The sequence below is a fragment of the Nyctereutes procyonoides genome, unplaced genomic scaffold (assembly GCF_905146905.1).
Source record: "Nyctereutes procyonoides isolate TBG_1078 unplaced genomic scaffold, NYPRO_anot_genome, whole genome shotgun sequence".
NCBI classification, from domain to species: Eukaryota; Metazoa; Chordata; class Mammalia; order Carnivora; family Canidae; genus Nyctereutes; species Nyctereutes procyonoides.
This window is the reverse complement of record NW_026575140.1, coordinates 40818610-40838523: the sequence shown is the minus strand read 5'-3', so window position 1 is coordinate 40838523 and position 19914 is coordinate 40818610. Positions and strand designations below refer to the sequence as shown.

The following is a 19914-nucleotide window of genomic DNA, read 5'->3' as shown; positions in this document are numbered from 1 at the left end:
AGCCAGGATCCATGATGAAAATGGCCAACGCCTCCTTGGAATACCAAATGAGACACATCACCATGGATGATTTATGGAATTTCCTCTTTAGATCAGAAATACTTCCAAAACCACCTCCCACTTGGTGCTTTAGCACTTCCAGTAAATGAAGTCAAAAGTGAAAATATACACAAATCCCTCCTTATTTTGACATTTCAAACCTCAATAAAGGCTCGGTTCCACATGCTGGCTTAAAATTAGACAAAGTTTAGTAGAATAAAGAAAGAGAAGGAAGTTTTTGTTGGTTATTTTTAATACGCTTCAAAGCTTGTTCAGCCCTTTTTCTATAAATTTTAAGACACAGTGTAGAAAGAGGAAACGGGTCCCTGAAGGGACAAACTAAATTCCAAACCCACATGCTCAACAGGGTGTTATCATTACATACCATCTAAAAGAAAATTAATAGCTTCCTGATGATTTACCAATATTTGTGAACCAAGACAGCTATTGGGTTTGATCAGTGCCATCACCTCCATCATTTTGTGATGGAGGGGGAGGAGGAGGGAGAGAGAGGAAGAGAGAGAGATGGGAGGAAGGGCAGTTGGGAGGAGAGGGGAAAGAAAGGAGAAAAACTCACTGATTGGTTTAAAAGTCATTAAGTTAAGTAGGGATCAGAATCCAGAAGGATGCACCTCACAGAGTTTTCCCAAACACAGCTACTGTCTACACACCAGAAGCTGATGGAATCAAAAACCTTCATTCAGTACGATCTCCTGCCTAATTGAATTGCTACATGTAATGGGAGGAAGCTGTTTCTCAGAACCTAAATAAGTGGTGCCGGGAAAAGGAGGAGACCAGCGAGGCAGGCTGGAGACAAACAGAATTGGTAGAACAGGCACCCAGATTCTCCAGAAAGCAAATCCTGTTTAGCCCTTATCCATCCAGGTCACGATGAAGCCTGTATCGTAGCAACTTGCGCCTTTAAATACTACTATTCACTTGGTCATTAGTTTCTCTTGGTGCCTTTCATTTGCCTGTATTTTTGATAGCCAAATCCTTAAATGAAAGCAGAGGCTATGAGAATGTTGTCAAATTTCAATAATGCTCAAGGGCGGGGGAGGGGGGCATTGCCAATCTCCTAATGGTTTGGTCTTACATTCTTTCTGGAGTTACCCAGTAACAGATTAATGTAGCTAAGCATTGTAACATTGAGTACTAAGAAAACATGCCTGAAATTTACAAGTAGGCCCCAAATGCTAGTTAAAAAAAAAAAAAAAAAAAAGCAACAAAAACCCACTTCCCGCATTTTCACTGCCATGTTTCTTTATTTATTTATCTTTAATTTATTGTGGTGTCAAAACCCATGTCTGGTCTTGGAAGAATTTTGGCACAAAGTTGGCTTTTTATAGTACCAAACCATTAAAACTACAAAACCTCAATTAAAAAAGTGCCAGAAGAGTTTGGTACTCAGTACCAAAAATGATAGAAAGCCTGCAGATGGGGAAGGAAAGAAAAGGAGCTACTCTTGCAAGAAATCCAAGTCTAAGTCATGTAACTAAAATCCGTGGTGCTGGAGTAACCAAATATAGTCTATGTTTTAATATACTATCCAACTCATATTCCTAGGTCCTGATTTTGCACATATTCTAAACCCAAACTTTATAATTCTCTGAAGGTCAGTAAATGTTTTATTTGTTTGTTTTGGTGAATGCCCCAAGTCTGACCCAGTCAGTTATATAAATGATAAAATTTGCAACAAATCCTGAGACTGATTAGCTACCACTCTGCCTCACTTGTGTCTGGTTAAAGGCAAATCATTCTCGTGATGCAACCATAAAAATGGGATAAGGTATGTGGGTCCATTTTACAAGCACAAGACCGGAAGTCATGAACTTGGATCTTTAAATTGCACTTCTGACAGCAATCCTACCCAGGAAAAATGATCTAGCCTCCAGGAGTGACTCCACGTGCTACTTCATGCCTGGCCCAATACTGGTAGCACAGAAATAAGAAATATCTGGCCAATGAAGGAATTCACCAACCGCATGGTGCTGGAGAATTAATTAGTCCAAAGTACTGCAAAGATGGAATGATTCTGAGTGGAGACAGTGTCGTGGGGTGATTTAGGTCGGTGGCCTCTGGAGTCCCCTAGCTGGTGCCAATGTCCTGGTCAGTAAAACGGGAGGAATAACACTACCTCACTCAGAGTACTGTGAGGATTAAATAAGATAAGGGGCATAGAGATTGAGAACACTGTCTGCTTGCCTACACAGCAGCATTCAATAAATGCTCTTAATATTATTAAAATTCAATAGCGTTATCATCAGGAATAGCAATATGTGACATTTTCCCTTATTCTAAAACCAAATATGAACGAGACTTCCCCCAAACCCAGATGTGGTCCAAACCCAATCAATCTGTCAGCAAGTGGTTAAATGCCTGCCCAAGAGTCAACATCCCAGCACTCCTGCCAGCCAGATCTCCTTATAGGTAAGAAGACAAGGGAAAGGGATCCCTGGGTGGCGCAGCGGTTTAGTGCTTGCCTTTGGCCCAGGGCGTGATCCTGGAGACCTGGGATCGAATCCCACGTCGGGCTCCTGGTGCATGGAGCCTGCTTTTCCCTCTGCCTCTCTCTCTCTCTCTCTCTGTGTGACTATCATAAAAAATTTAAAAAAAAAAAAGAAGACAAGGGAAGTCTCTTTTAATATAATCAAATCATTCTATATGAGAAAACACTGGTAGTGAACTTCCTGATTTAGATATATGGTACTTATTTGAAAACTGGGGAAGCGACCTATGGCACATATTTGAACCACATTTTAGAACCTTCTCACTATACCTGTCCTCTAGTTCTGAAGTCATGTGCTACCTAAGCAGAGGGCAGAAAGAAATGCAGAAACCCAAGAGCTGTTGCCCGAAGATCAGGCCCCACACCGCTAATGTTCAGGACTTCTGGCCTTGTCTGCCTTGGTTTCCAAATCTGCCTCCTTTCCATTAGCACACCCTTGCCCTGATTTTCTTCTGGCCACAGAAGACTACTCACCTTTTCTACCACCTCGTCGTGCCTACACTAGCCGACTCAAGGGCTTTTAAGTGATCACAGGTGATCTATCTGGCTCCTTACTAGCTTGATTGTGTGACCAGCCATGATCCCCTCAAATTTTGGAAAGGCACCAAACTGGCTATTTTTACCTATATTATATGTCATCTTCACAATGAGCCTATTAATGAGCCTGTTAGCAGGTATTATTATCCTTATTTTATAGACAAGGAAACATTTATTGTACCTAAAAAACTTGCCCCCAGGTAGAATCAGACCTACAGGGCTTTGAACACAAGCTCAGGCACCAATTACTATGACACCTCAACTGATTTATTTAACTTGAAAAAACACCAACTAAGTATGGCCTGGTAACAACAATGAATAGAAAAATTATGACTAAAACTGGCCTAAGCTGTGAAAGAAGGAAATTTTTAGGTACAGTGAATTATTATCTGGAGCAGATTTCTATCCATCGTAAATGCCTCCAGAAGATTACAAAATGCACTGAAAGAGCAGTGACAACAACAGCACAGAGTTCAATAATTTGCCCAAAAATCAAATAGCTGCCAAGTGATCAGCACAGGATTTGAACCCACATTTTGAAATTATTCTGTTTCAGACACAAGAGTAAATGCACTATGCAATGAGGAAAACAAATTTTTCAAGCTAAAAGTAAAAGAAAGAAGAAAGAAAGAAAGAAAGAAAGAAAGAAAGAAAGAAAGAAAGAAAGAAAGAGAAAGAGAAAGAGAAAGAAAAGAAAAGAAAAGAAAAGAAAAGAAAAGAAAAGAAAAGAAAAAAGAAAACTCTAGTATTTTGTTCTTAGTTCCCAGTTTATATCTTGCTAAGCAGTACACCACACAATGGTCACTTTTGTTCAGCTCAGCAGGGCTATTTGTATGTTGTAACTCTCAGTGCTTTGGGGGACTGTGCTCTTCCTTCTCTGAAATCTAAAGATGGGCATATAAGAAAACTTCCGGGATAAACCACCTGTTTCAGTTAAACAACTAGCTACGCCAGGCCCACCACCTCTGGGAACACAGACCCCCATCTCCACCAGGAAGAGAGGCTCCTTTCTTAGCCTCCTCTTTGCAGGACTGCCTTGTCCCAAACACAGAGAGAGAGAAGGAAGGGGGGAAGGGGCACACACCCCTCTCACAGAAACCCACTTCGACAAAAGGAAAATAGAAGTTGGGCTATGATGAGGTTGCCCTGGTTTTCAGAACACTAGCTTTCTGAAACAGGGGCATCTTTTTTTTTTTTTTTAAATAAATTCGACCTGCCAATATACAGTACATCATGAGCTTCAGAGGTAGTGTTCAATAATTCATCAGTTGTATATAACCGCCAGTGCTCATCACATCATGTGCCCTCCTTAATGCCCATCACCCAGTTACCCTATTCCTCCACCCACCTCACCTCCAGCAACCCTCAGTTGGTTCCCCAGAGTTAATAGTCTCTCATGGTTTGTCTCCCTCTCTGATTTCTTTCCATTCAGTTTCCCCTCCTTCCCTCATGGGTTGAAACAGGGGCATCTAGACAGTTCGAAAACTCTTGAAGGAGGAGAAACATTAGAAGCCTTTTTAAAAATGTGCACCAGACAAACAAGAAACAGAGGCAAGCTGTGGGCAATCAGTACTTCCCTACTCCTGGAGATAAGCGAAGTCATTGAGGATAGGCCAGCCTGTGGTACCAAGTCTGTGAGGGGAAGGAACAGATCTTTCTGAGACTGTTCTCTGACACTGCTGAGGGAGTGGGTGGCAATATTGAGTCTAAACCGAGCGCGTCTCCATACCACCGCCACAGCTCCTTACACTTCCCCAGGAAAACAAACTGCCTCACAGATGCATCGATTTCTGAGTTGAAATATAAAACGGGAAGAGTAATTTTTAAATACTAAGGCAGCTCTGGCAGTTGGGAGAGGCAGCTGAGGGACGATGCTAGCAACCTGGGTAGCATGCCATTTCAACTGCCGGGAACTTGCTCTCTTTGGAGGCAGATATCCCAGTATGGAGGTTAACAGGAGCAGAGAGGCTGGGCGGGGGGGAGGGGGGGGGCCTGCACAAGGGATCTCAGATCTCATTTCAATACGGCTAAATAATAATAATAATAATAATACTTAGGGGGAACATTTGGTAAATGTGTACCATATGCCAAGCAATATGCTAAGCACTTCACCTGAATTATCTCACTGAAGCTCATAATCACCCCCACAAGGTAGGTGGACATTTTACCAGTAAAGCAACAAGGCTAACAGGGTGAAACCAGCTCTTTGAGGAATCCTGTTGGAGCTTCCATACATTCTGAACGCCAAAGTGGGGAGCCCTCCTGAAATGCCCGAGTACCCAAGTAGAGGTGGCACGCACGCTCTCACAACAAAAACGTATGAGGTCCCAGGACTGGGATTTAATAGCTGTGTGACCTTGGGCATGCCACTTAACCTCTCTTTGGCTCAGTTTCCTTCCCTGTAAAATGGGGATGACGACAGTAGCCCTGCTTCACAGGGTGGCCGAGAGGATTAAATGAGGTAGTATATGTAAAACACTCGGAGTCTTGTGTATTACTAAAAGAATTAGGTGGGCAAAGGCTACTATATTTTATTATTGTCTCTAAGGGACGTATTTTACCTAAGGTAGGTATTTTACCTACCTTAATCTGGCTCACACGCTCCTTCCCCCAAAGCACCTTTGCTTGTCTACTGAAAGCTAGTTGCTCCCCCTTCTGTGTTGAATCCTCTGTTCACATATTGCTAGAGCTGTTGGCACCGTGTGTGTCACCTACAGTAGGTAATTTACACGTATGTCTCCTCAGCTGACTGAACTATTTAATGGCCAGGACTGTTTCCTACTACTTCCCCTGCCAGTACTGAGCCCACCACACTGCTACTAATTAACAGCAGCAGCAACAGCAATAGCAAGAGTTAACGTTTTGGTGACAAGAGTTTTACACGTGGTATCACATTTCATCATTACGATACCCCTATAATGTAGGCATCATCTGGAATCCTGTATTAGAGCTAAGGAAACTGAAGTGTTGGGGCCGAGGCACCTGCTTCAGTTCACACAGCTGGTCACGGCGGCGGGGCCAACGCTCCCATCCAGGCCCTCCGAAGATCCACAAGCTTTGTCCTCTCTAAACCAATGTGATCTACTGACTCTCAGTGGAGAACTGAAGGCATTGGTCTCACGAGGCATTTTATAATAAACTTTTTTTTTTTGAGTATACGTAATAAAATACCGGATTCTTCAGTAAAATGAAGGTAAATGGAGTGTGCATCTTGGAGTGCCCTAACTTGCCCAACCATTCGCTCTCACTGTGCTTAGGTACAGTGCAAAAAGCAGAAAACGAGAGTGGTAAATACGATTCCTGTCACTGTGGGACTGAAAACAGGTATAACATGAGTAATCAAATAGAAGTCAGCACGAACATTTCAGATTGCTAAAAGTGCCATGAAAAAAATATATAAATACGAAGGCCAATCTTAGATAGATGGCTGCTCCGCAGATAGGTCATTTGAACGGGGGCCTGAAGGGCGGACCTAAGCTAGCCACAGAAGGAGCAGGGGTAAGTGCATTCTGAGCAGCCAACAAGGAGCAAAGAGGTTGCCAGGTTCCGACAACCAAAGGGAGACCAGTAAGGCACTAGGATCTGCAGGCCATGGCAACAAGTTGGATTTTATCCTGAATCCATGGGAAACCATGAAAGGCTTTTAGGCAGAGGAACGATAAAAAATAACTTAGATCTGGGCAGCCCGGGTGGCTCAGTGGTTGAGCACCTGCCTTTGGCCCAGGGTGTGATCCTGGAGACCCGGGATCGAGTCCTGCATCAGGCTCCCTGCGTGGGGCCTGCTTCTCCCTCTGCCTCTGCCTCTCTTTCTCTCTGCGTCTCTCATGCATAAATAAATAAAATCTTTAAAAAAATCAAACTTAGTTCTTTAGAGACCAGTCTGGCTACCGTGCGAAGGAGTAAGAACAGAATAAGGGTGAGTACTCACAGATTACCCAAATTACCAAATCTCAGCAAGGAGAGTGGTGGCTCAGACTAGAGATGGTCTCTTTTCTTTTTTTTTCCCCCGCCTTTGGGCCGACAAATTGCCATAGAAAAACAGGAGATGTGTTGTATGCTTATTGTACTTGTCTCTGCAAATTCAATTTGTAGTGTCTCTGGAGTTCAGGGAGCTCTGAACTCTTCTCCTCTATGGTCTTCGTAGGTGGAAAGCGAGGTAGAGAAAAGCTCCCCTTACTTGCTAACGCCGCTGTGCAGGTTGATTCAGAGCAGACTTCCCTCAAGAGGCAGATGTCGGGGTGGTGGGGTGGGTGGGGTGGCAAAGGCATAAGGACACAGAGGAGTTTACAAAGGCTTGTTTGCTCCTCCGAGGCCTGCCAAGACTCCGTATCTGAACTCTGCAGCTCTCCTTCCATCTCGACGCCTGTCTCCAGGGCTTAAGTCTCACAGGGAACTGTCACACGAATACCCAGCAGTGGAGGTTGAGTAGGACACACACACACACACACACACGGAGTCTACAGGGTTAAAAGCATGTAAGTCGAATCAAGTCAGAGAGGACTGTGGGTTCCCGCCGGGGGAGAAGTCCATAAAAGTAATTTCAAACTCCTGTTTTCAGTTCCTCCCCTTGTGCTTACGTGTCAAATCATACCTTCCCTCTCTAGGTTGCATTTTGCCATTTTCCTCTCGTGTCCTCCCCGATGTGACAAGCCTTTAAAAAAAAAAATTTAAAAATTAAAAATAAAAAAAATCTTAAAAATTTCTTTAGTTTTTTTTTAAATTCAAAAAAAAAAAAAAAAAAAGAGCGGGTGGTTGGGGGGGTGGGGGTGGGCAGTATGAAGTTGCTCCGAGAGTTCCTGCTCTCTTCGAGCCCGGCTCCTATCACACAATAATGTGTTATTTTGTTGAATTTTGGCATCCATCTAGCTTGTTTGGTCAGAAGCCAAAAAATTAAGAGTGTGTCGGTCCACCAGTTTCTCAGCAGAGGAGCTCTCTTCTCACCCAGCGAGTGTGCTGTACCCTTGGCCTCTGGCCAAGCAGGGAAATCCATTTTACATAAAGAATGCACAAAGCTCAAGTGCTCAGAGACTTTTTTACCTACTAAAATAACTTTATGGACAAACGCCAGTCTGCTAGACACATTCTGCAGGCGCATTTGGCACGCCACCCAAGGTAAAGCGCTCGCGTGGAGGTAGCACGTCTTTTTAGAAACGAGGAAATGGCTGTGCGTGCCCTCGTGGCACGTCACGTGGCTTGGCACGGCCGGCGCGATTGGCTGCGGCCGGGTAAATACAGCCGCCATGTAAGGAGCGGAACGTCGCCCTTCGCCGGCTTCTTAAAATGGCGGCCTGAGTCCGCACCAGCTGAGAGACCCGCTCTCCGTTTCCCCCCTCCCCCCCCTCCTCCTCCTCCTCCTCCTCAAATGTGGTGGTTTTTTTTTTTTTTTTTTTCCTTCTTCTTGGTTTTGTTTTTGTTTTTGTTTTTCAATAAACCTTACGGATTTGAGTAGAAACAGATTTCTCACAACTTGCTTTCTCCGGCTCAGTTTCACAGTTCGGGCATACACTCAGGCTCTGTCAAAAGCTTGACAATGTTCCAGGGAAAATATTAACTGTAAACTTTCCAAGAGGAATTAAAGGCGCAGGCCTGAAATGTTAGGAAGCCCTCCCTTTTTTCTTTTTTTTCTTTCTTTTTTTTTTTTTTTTTTTTGGTGTGTGTGTGTGTGTGTGTGCAAGCAGGGCCTACGTTTGCTGCCTCCATATGGTTGGCAGGCAGGGCAGCCCACGCAGCCCGAGCTCAGATGACCTCCAGGATGGTCCCACTTCACCATGTCACACAGTGGGAAGGGGAAGAGGGGAGGAAGGGGGTGGGGGAGGACACATCCTCTCTGGTGAAAAGGCACAGAGGTCTCTCCCTCTCCCTCTCGCTCTCCCTCCCAGGCCTGACCAGTTGAACACCGCACACTCTGGTGTATAAATATTTGCCTCTGGCTAAAGTTCAAGCAGCCCAGTGTGGCTGCCAGACACAACAGAAAACCAACATCCAAGGGAAAGTGTTTACTGCAGTGGTGGCCAAAGGAGCCACTGCCAGAGAAAAGATCCCATCTGATTGGCCGGGCCTGCGTGTGGTGTTATCATAAAGCACCTGGCCACTGGCCACTGGCCACTGGGGTGTTCCCACCCTTTCAGGAAGGGTCATGTTCTTTAATGCACAGCCTTGGCCACAGTTAATACAAGACCAAGAGGCATGCCGATGGTTTTGCATGGGTTCCTCCACAGCAAGGTGGTCTGAAGGAGCCAAACCACCCAGGAATCTGCTACCACTACTGCAGAACCAGGGCTTTTTGTTGTTGTTGTTGTTGTTGTTTTGTTTTGTTTTGTTTTTGCTCCTTGAAACTACCTCGGGAGGGCCCCGTGACCTTTTCACACCACCTGGCATTGCTTGGTGGCGCCAGGCCTGACACCTCCAGTTCTGGTCCCTTCCCTGCGTTAATGCTCTCATTAAACCCTCAGTCATCATCATTTGACGAATTCGAGCATCCTCGAAATTCCCGCAAGAAAATACTTCGGGAGGCCTCCGAGAGACAGTTGGCCATAGGATATTTTTACACAAATCCACCACGCATCCTTCAAATTTCTCCAGAAACCAAAACCTAGAGACCACTGTGCCTATTTTACTGGTCCCCTACTTCTGAAATCAGTAGAAATAAGAGAAGCTGCCCATCAAAAGATTAAGATCTTTAATAGGGATAAAGGAACAGAATGAGAAAAGGATCTTGGAAGAAAATCCTTTCAGGGAAGTTATGAATTCATAGTTTATGCTAACCATGTAGCCAGCAGGGCAAAGTCTTTTCATGGTTTTCAGTATTCAGGGCAGTCTGAGTACAATCAAGATAAGTCACAAAATTTCTGAATCATTGTCACCCGTGTAACGTTTCTATCTCCATAAACAATGAGTGAACCAAACTTTCCCTTACTGTCGCAAACGAAATGTTTCTGTTCGGATGGGCTGAAGAGTTATACAGAAAACAGGACAGGAAAATCAAGGGCTGTGAAGGTAAGAACTCCTTTTAAGTGAAATTTTCGATGTAACGGAACAATAATTTAGGTAAAGCAAGCCAAGTTGTTATGATTTCATCTGTTTCAAATAAAATACACATTCGCTTAATTGAAACATTTGCTGTTTGCTGAAAATAAAGAGGATTTTACATCCATACACAATTTGTGGAGTTCTAACTTTGAAATTCAAGGTCCTTAATCTTGATTGATCTTGCTTAAGGAAATTTCTGCATCTGAATTTGTTGTAAGACTAAAATAATATACCAAATAATTCCATTTTCCTTTGTCTGTAAAACTTTGACTACATTGGTCTTGTGTAATCTAATTCTTAACCAAATGTGTCACTGGGGTTGATCTGTGTTTGACCTCAGAAGCCCAGGACTTATAGTATCAAGTTTGGCTTCCAAGAGATCCCAACGAATCATGGGCAAGCGAATCACAGAGGAATGTTCTGTTCCCAGCTGTGAACAAGACAGAATTAACTCTGAGACGCTTCCTCCTGCTGCCCTGGTAGACAGAAAGGTCAAGATGGTTAGCTCTTACACTCTCAGTACCAACCGTCAAAACAACGCGCACGTTAAAAATAGAGTGTCTGTAGGCAGCTAAAATATAAATGCAGAAAATTTTTAAAATAAAAGTGGTTTTAATATATTTAAATTTCAGCTACAAGTATTTTAAAGACTCTAACAGGGAGCCAAGGAGAAAAAGGACCGGACGATAATTTCCCCAAGTGTATTAACTTCACAGACTTTGAGTCTTAAAATTTAAAAAACAACCATTCTGACCCATGGATGACACTTTTCTTAGGAAATTCCTTGGATTCACAAGCAATTCATTGGGAATTAAAGCACAAGAGGCAAATTCACCACTTTTATTTGTTTATATTTTGATAACTACATTTTTCTCAGCTCAATTTCTATGGAAATAAAAATTCTGTTTACTGTCAAAGGAATTTCTTTATCTATCAGTGGGGAATAGAGTTGAAATACTATGAGGTTGGTTGTTTTTTTTTTTTTTTTAATGAATAATCAAGACATTCCAAGGTGCTATGATACATCAGTTCTATTATAACCATGTAGAAAACCAGGGGCAACTGCTGTTTTATATATAAGTAGATACTTAAAAGACTTATCGCCAAACAGCATGTTTAATAAAGTCTGTGGCATTTGTACAATAAAATGTTAAAACATTAATAAAACTAAACTGGCGCTAAAAGTAATTCTATCCTACAGACTCTCACATTGAACAAAAATGTATCTTCTAAATAAAAATGTTGCAAATGTAAATATTCCTTTTAAAGCTGCTGAATGCATCACTTTACTAGGAAAGGCTTAGTTATGTTATTTGCAATTCCCTCATTGCACAACAATGTACATTACTGTCTGTAAGCTCTAATTTGGCATGGCGCATCATTAATGACCTGAATGGTGGCTGTTTCACACATACATATTTAATTACAACAGCTGAACAAATTACATATTTATGCTTTATAAAGGGGATTGCCAGTCTAATTCATTTGCTATGCATGCAGGTACAGGACTCCATCTGCAACAGCATCTGCACAACAAGAGCTAACAATTATCCATTGTACAGCGAGTAAGCATATCTGGGGAAACCTGTAAGGGAGGCAGTCATATTAACCATTTCACTGCCTCGGGCCCTGTATTTTTTTTTTCTAGAGGTCAAAATCTCTTAAAACAAAAATTGTAGCCCTTACGTGCCTGCCCAGTCATTTAGCAGAATGGACCAATTCTCCCATCCATTCTAATTTCCAATGGGTTTAAGATGAGAGAGAGAGAGAGAAAAAAAAATAAAGAATCTAAATCCCATACTACAGTGAGGTTATACTTCAAGTGGCTTCTTCCAAAGAGCATACGTTTCCTTATGAGACTTGCGCCTCCAGAACCCAAGCGCTGGTCCTTAGTGGCCCAAAAACGGCCTTTGCCACGATGTCAACAGGGCTTATCTTCCACCAGGACAGAAGCTACGTCTTTGTCCATCACACCACAGACCTGGGTGTTTATAGAGGATGGGCCTGAAGAACTTTCTTAAAAGAAAGCACATTCTGAGTCCCTTTTGAGAGCTCTAAGACCTCTGCTGAGCCGTTTCTTATCATCAACATACTTACCAGCTAAGCCACAACTAAAAGCTACTATTCTCTCTTTTGCTAATAAAGTCCTATTCACCAGTGCTACAAACTCATCTTAAATGGCTTCAGGACTTTTGTATGTTTAATTTAATATATCCAATGAGTAATATAAATATTCTGGACCATCACTACTACTTCAAAACCCAAAGAGGAAGAATTAAGAGTCAGCCAATCAATAGTGAGGTTTCCCATTATCATTTAAGGCTCTTGCTAGGCAGTAAAGAGGCTCCATGGTGATGGACCCTAAAAGCTCCTTACGGCGTCTTTGCCTCTTTAGGCCACAAAATCAAAGCATGAGTCAGAGGTGTGGGTTTTTTAATGTTCCCTTTTGAGTGATGGAGTTCAAGCCAGGGTCTGACTGGGTGAGTGGGGTGAAGGAACGCGGTCCCGGGCACGGCACTGGATATGAGTGTGTATACTCAGGGCCTCCTTGGAGTGTGGCTCCTGAGGAGCCAGGGGCTACTGAAGGGTGGATACCAAAATGTGCTCCTGGCTCTCCATGCCGTTCTTGGCTACGGTAGGGCCCAGTTCATATGTGGAGAGAGTCCTGATTCACTTGACATCAGCCACCTGTGGATGAGTCAGCCTTTGGTCAGAAACCAAATGGAAAATAAGAGATGAAAGCCTACTGACATCTTCCAATGGCTGGTGGAACTTTAGAAGAACCAGTGCTTTTATCTGTGGGGTTGCAAATCCAAATCAACTTTCACGAGACAAGAAAAAAAAAATCTGCACTCCACAGGGGGTTATTGGAAACCCAATCTCACCATGGTAGAGAAACGGGGCTACCAATTCTCGGCTGATCAGAAACTGTACTGAGAGGAAGGGGTTTGAACTCACCCATGACTTCTAAAGCGTCAGAATATTAGAGGACAGACTCTAAGGTATTGAGACGGTACCCTTCAAAGAGCTCCACCTAAAGCAAACAGCGGCCCTCAAAATTCTGCTAGCATCTAGTGCTCCATCAGATGCCTCAATCAGGGGCTCCAGTGGGAACCATGCAAAGGTGAAATAGTTTACAAAGGCTTTGATGAACCCTATAAGGCAGCTAAGTCCACTTTAGAGATGAGAAAACTGAGGCTGAGAGAAATTAAGTGACTCACCCTGACACACAGCTAGTAAGTGGCAGAACTGGGATCAAAGTCCAAGACTGTGTGACTCTTCCAACTCCTCTGTTCCTCCTCCGAGTCTGAGCTTAGCTTCACTGCCCTCCTTGCTGCCTTGATTTGCTTATTATATAAGGCTGCCAACCCCCCAGTCAGGGTCACCAGTCTGGATGCATCTTGATCCTCCCTAGTGTTGGCTTCAAAACCAAATGTAGCAGAAACTACTGGTGCCCTTCCCACATGCTGGCTCCCATCCTGGGAGTCACTCACAGCTGGGGTGGACACGCCTCCCAGTCTAAAACACAAACACCTGAGTCTCTCTGCCCTGGGGCTTTCTCTGTCCACAGGGTAGAGCGGGGCAGGCTGAAAGTACAGGGAAGTTAATGTACCTAAGAGCAACCCTGAACCTATGAAGTAGGAGAGTCTGCCTTCAGTGAAACAAGTGTACGTCCTATAGTTTCTAAGGAGGGGTAGGGGTAGGCAGAAGGACTGAGGCCCCATTGCTCACAGCCATAATCTGCTACATTAAGGCGTCTTTTATTGGACTTATCTCCTCCCTATACTCCCTGGGATCACCTCCTAAATAAACTGCACCCAAACCTTCATCTCAGGGTCTGCTAGCAAGGAAACCCAAACTAGAAAATTAATATTTAGCACTATTAGCGGAGTGAGCTTGGCTTTGGGGTCCACTGCTAGTTACCAGAATGTTATGTACAGTTTGCAGCATCCTTCAAACGGTGGGCAAGTCTAATAAAGCTGCAGTCTTGCCAAAAAAGATGGTCATAGAGGCAAACATGGTGGGGGCACTGGGTTCTGACTCCTGATTCTGCCCTTCTGTTTGTGTATTCTTCAGCAAGTTTTGACCCTCAGTGACCATCTGCTCCTCGTGTGAGCAATGAGGATGATTCCTACATCATGGTAGGATTGTAAGAAAAAAATAGGGAAGTTGTAAAAACACTTAGCATACAACAGAGATTTATAAAAGTTCATCGTTATCATTGTTATGGAACTAACTACAAAGCCAAGGGGATGTGGACAAATGTTAACGAGGAAAACATTCTCTAATGGCAAGGTACCAGGTAACAAAATTTTTCCCGTTTTGCCTATCCTCTAAATCACCTTTATTTTTTTTAAGGATTTTATTTATTTATTCATGAGAGAGAGAGACAGAGAGAGAGAGAGAGAGAGAGAGAGAGAGAGAGAGGCAGATACACAGGCAGAGGGAGAAGCAGGCTCCATGCAGGGAGCCCGACGTGGGACTCGATCCCGGGTCTCCAGGATCACGCCCCCGGGGCTGAAGGTGGCGCTCAACCGCTGAGCCACTCAGATTTAGGCTGCCCTAAATCACCTTAAATTAACCAGGAGTAATTCAAATGCTTTAGCAAACTAACTCCTTTGCTGGTGCGGGGTGATATCACCCTAAAAGTTATGGGTGATACTCAGCACCACTCTCTGTAAGTCAATGCCACAGGCACCTCGGCTGACCTTGGCAACTTTCAAAGCACAAAGCCATACTCTAATGCACTTCAGCCTTGATCTCCGGCGATCTAGGGGAAGTGGGCAGAGGGAATAACTAGGGACCCACATAAGATAAATGAGCTCTTGTAAGGTGCCACATACCAATTCATGCGCTCGAAGGAAGAGATGAATGGTGCCTTGAAAGAACTGATTTACTGTCTAAGGAGAAAGTCTCCTATAGATCTTCATTAAGAATGCTAACTTCCCAAGGTTGATTTGCAAGAGTGGCTACTGTGTGGGACAAAAGACAAAAAAAATAAAGTTTGCAAATGTCAAGGTCTTACAGAACCAGTGATAGAGATGGTTTATTAAAGCTCCTCTTTGTTCAAGATACCTTATATTTGAAGAGGAGGAGGATTATGGAAGGGGAAGCCTGACTAGCTTAAATCAAGGGGGACTTGTATATAAAGCATGGTCTTCCAAAACATATTCATAGGGGATAGAAAACATTTTTACTATAAACACAATACTGAAATATAATATAACCTTCTTCAATGATTCAGAACATACCTGAGTATTATGGTATAGGATTAATTTCTCAACACTTCAAAATTCTCTTGTCTTTGGAATAGTGATAACAATAACAAATTGTTCAGAATTCAATGAAATAATGTACCTAATAGCAGTAGGTAAATGGTGTCATACAGATATTCTTTAAGTCAGGGTTATTATTATGACTGTCATCATGAAGTCACTAAATAGTTTTTAACATATATAGAGAAGATACAGGTAATTGAAATGGCTTAACCCTGTGACATACATTTGAACTTATTTTTGAAGTAACTCCTGATAAGCTTCTTTTGAATATTCTCATAAATATAGAAAACTAAACACAGGAAGGAGAGAAATACAGATAATTCTACTTTTCTCATTTTGGTATTCCCAGTAATTGTCAGAGTTCCCTATAAAGGATTTAGAAGGCTTGTTTTGCTGCAGAAACATTAATACAAACATCTCTTGAACAAATGGATTTTAAAAATTAATTTGTTCTATAGTATGATCCCACTTTTATTTAAAAATGTATACAGGGAAACAAAGGGAGAAAAAATGATAAAAAGGGGCCAGAATTAGAGTTAATTTTAAAATTCATCTGTGATTTTTTTCTAGCTTTTCTATACTAGAGATAATATTACCAGTTTACTAGAAGAAATAAGTTATTTTTAATATCAACACATTTTATACGAAAAAAACTTTAAACAGAAGTCAGCAATTAGGAGGTTAGAAAAATGCACTCTTTCATTTCTATCCTATGAAATATCTACCAAGATGAAAGAAGGAACTTGGTAGGACCTTAATAAGGAGATTTCAAGGCCGTTACCATTCACTAATTCATGCCTGCCCTCCTCGCCCTGCAAAGTTTATGACCCAACTTAAAACGATGACATTTACAATAAAAACGATGGCAATATTTAAAAAGGGGGAAAATCAGTATCTGGGCAAGTGGAAGTACAGCCCATGTGGTGGTCCTTTACCAACCCCTACGTCACATTCTGCTCTTGGTGACACAGCAGATAACCAAAGGCCCCATCGGCTTTCACAAGCAGATTCTCGCCTACCCCGCTTGGCTCCATCGGAACCGGGTACAAGTGTGGGAACATAGCCAGTTATCTCCAGCCTCTCTGCTTTTCTTTACACGTGCTACCTTTCCTACATCCTCCCCCTCTGCGCCTCGGTGCTCCCACTCAGCCTCTCTAACTAAGCCAGGGAAACCTCTTTCAGAGAATGCCCTGAAAACTGCATTTAAGTCTATCACAAAGCAAACTTAATTGCTCCCTTGTCTGTCTCTTGGTTGGAGAGTGAGCTCCTTGACGACAGGAGCACGCCTAACAGCGCATGGCGCACGGAAGGGGGGACAGCAATTCAGCAAGAGTCTGTGGTTACAGGTTATTGTGTATTTACACAATCCGGAAATACACCAAAGCACAGAAAGACTTAGCTTAGAAGTCAAGAATGAATGATGCTTTGGGGACTGGTCTGCTGCTACCCAATAAACACCAAGACTTGAGCTGTATTTTCTCAAAACCCTTGACACTGTCACGGGGGAAGAAGCCACATTTCCAAGAATAGCAATATTTAAAACACCATCTAGCTACAGAGGGTGTTCCTTGCTGTGTGCCAGGGCACCCCTCAAAAGAATATATCATCTCTTATCAGTGCCCTATCAGAAGTTCGTCCAAAAATCCTGACTTTCACAATTCAAGGCATAGCTTCAGCCCCATCAAATGTGGCTTAAACACCATCTTCTCGAAGACAAGATCTGGGTCTTCCCTACTTACACCGAGGCACCTATCACAGTGCCTGGTACATCAGAGGCGCTCAAAGGTTATCAGACAGAACCAAACCGACTTGCCCTCCCACTTGGTCCCGTGGGAACCTGTTAGACCAGAAGCATGCCCCCTGAACGAATGGTGGCATTCATCCACTCGCTTCCCTTTCCTCATCTCCCTACCCCACAGGCCAGACAAAACTAGAGACAGCAAATCCTTCTCAAAGCCACGGTGTGCCCTATCTCTGCCCCGGCACCAGAGTCACTAAGGACTGTGGCATTCCCCAACCCAGTCCCGGGGAAAGTCCAGTTCGTTCTGAGACCACGTGGAAAATAAAGGCCCCACCTGCTGCAGGAAGCGTGTGTAGGCTCGGGCATCACTTGCGGGGTGGGTACTGCTGCCTGGGGAAAGCCTCCCCGGCAGCTCCGCAAACTACCCTGGCCCACTCGGGGTGCCCGCCGCCAAAGTCAAGGTGGACTGGGAAGAGACCCAGGGCAGAGCCTCCGTTAGTGCCTTTGGCCCTGGACTCCTCCATCCGCACCATGACTACACTCCTACGTTGCCTTTTCCTTTAAGACACCTCAGAGCTGGGAGGACAAAAGATGAGAGACAAAAATGAAAGCTGAAAGATAATATAACCAATAGTGTTTCAAATGGAGAAAACGGCCAGATTCCCCCCAGCCATCCCTCTCTCCACCTACTTTTCCCATCAGCTCCACCCCTCATCATCAATATTCACTCTTCCCTAACTCAAGAATAGTACTTATTGAGAGTGTATTGAGTGTCAGTCACCATGCATCCATTACTTCACTTAGTCCCCTCGGGTATCACCCTTGTCCCTGACTGAAGTAGCAGAAACAGGCTGAGGGAAGTGAAGTCACCTGTTCAAGGCCCGAGAGCTGCAAAGTGGGAGGGCTGGGCTACCTTAGCCATAACTCTGATGTTCCTTCAATGGCACACCCCCACCTCTCACAGGGAATACTCAGGGACATCTTCACAGTCCCATCCAGAGAGATGAGAGAGAGAAGACAGAGGAGAATCACGAAGAGTAAAGGATTGATTTATTTGCTTTACTAAAGGCAGATAAAGCAATCCCTTACTCTTCCCTTTAGGGTAGATTTGAGGGCCCTATCAATACAAAACAATTGCTTCTCCACCTCACACCTCAAAGGTAGCACAGTGATACCACCTTTCATATTCTGATGTGCATCCTCCCAAGGAGCCCTCAGAGAAATTACTTCTCTGTCATCTTCACCACAGGTATGCAGGATGGCTGTGGCAGGTTAGAGACTGACATCCTTGGAGAAAGTAAAAGAATTCTCAGGCATGGATAAGTTAAGTGACTTGCCCAAGATCACACAGGGAGTGACTCAGGGACAGAAGCCAAATCACTTGACCCTCCCTGGTTTTTCTCATTTTACTTATTAGCCAGTATGACTCTCTCGGATCTGTCCCTCCCAGCGGCCTTCCATGTTCTTCAGCAAGAGCTGCCAATTTTTCTTTCCTAGATGAGCAATGAACCTTCCAAGGGTATCAAAACAAACAGTGGAAAGAGCACTGGCCCTTCAGCCAGAATAAAATCTAGGGGGCTCAAGTCCCAGGCATTTACTGGTTGTGAAACCCTGGGCAGGATTCACAAGCACTTTGGTTTCAGGTTCCTTATGTGTAACTTGGAGGTAACAATACCTGCTCTCTACCTCCTAGAGTTGTCAGAAGAATCAAGCGAGAGAATGGACATGAAGAGTCCCTTATAAAACTGCAAATACTGTACAAATATAAAGGATTATTATTTTTGGATTCAATAGACTTTCTCAATTGAAAGAAGCTCTGTGTAGCTGGATGGTCAAGTTATGTTATAAATAACCAAGAAAAATGTTCTGGTTCCTGAAACAATTTTACCACCCCGCTCGCTCCCATGAAAAGACACTGGTTGTAAAATGAATTAAATCAGCACTCTTTGCTATCTTCGGGACATAAATTGTTACTAGCTGAGGATAGGTAGGGGAATGGCTATTTTCAAAGGCATACAGACCTCGGACGATAAAAAGCTGACCTTCCCAAGTCTAGAACACAGGGCATGGGGCAAGATGGAAAAACAAAGGGGTTGCCTGCTTGTTTTACAACAAGAATTATCCAACATGGACTGCCTGATCTCCAACAATGGTTGAAGAAGCTCAAAGGCTAAACTCAGCTTCTTGTTAAATATTTCAAGGATGCTAATGGAACCAAAAGATCAACTCTGTTATGCATCAACAGGCTGGCTTTATCCTAAAACCAATTATAAATAAACTTCTAAATACAGCCTGCTTTAAATATGCATTTACAAACACACACACACACACACACACACACACACACACACACCCATCCAATCTTCATGCCATCCGTCACCAGCATGTATCTGACTCATCTAAAACCCACTGTCTTCAGGGAGCTGGTACTGTGCCTCTGTGACCATTTGCCTTCAGAATCACAGCTAGTACAGCATTATTTCTAATAACTGCTAAAGGTTCCTTTCTCTTTAGGAAGCAGAAATTCACTGCCAAACACACTGCTTCCATTCACAAGATTATTTATGGCATTGATAATTGAATTCCGGTCACATGACTAAGGAAGACTAGGTTCAGAGGGAAAAGAACCTAACCATAATTTCTAGAGAGATCCATAAATTACTGCTTTTCTCCCCTGGAGGTTGAAGTCCTTGGAGCTCTATGGATCCTTCCCCAGCATTTATGCTAAGTTTGGAATCATCATAGAAATTCCTCCTTCTGTATTCAGTGACAAAGCTCCC

General features: G+C 43.4%; 1 protein-coding gene across 8 annotated transcripts in view; it reads right to left on the bottom strand.

Annotated features, from left to right (window-relative positions):
- NFIA (nuclear factor I A) overlaps positions 1 to 19914 on the bottom strand; it is a 368402-nt gene that overhangs the window by 265436 nt on the left and 83052 nt on the right. For 4 of the 8 annotated variants that reach the window (XM_055305118.1, XM_055305120.1, XM_055305119.1 and 1 more), the window contains exon 3: positions 7677 to 7736. The exons of the other annotated variants lie outside the window; for them this stretch is intronic. In XM_055305118.1, the coding sequence (XP_055161093.1) occupies positions 7677 to 7736 (60 nt within the window). The remainder of the gene's footprint in view (positions 1 to 7676; positions 7737 to 19914) is intronic. 8 annotated transcript variants of the gene reach the window in all.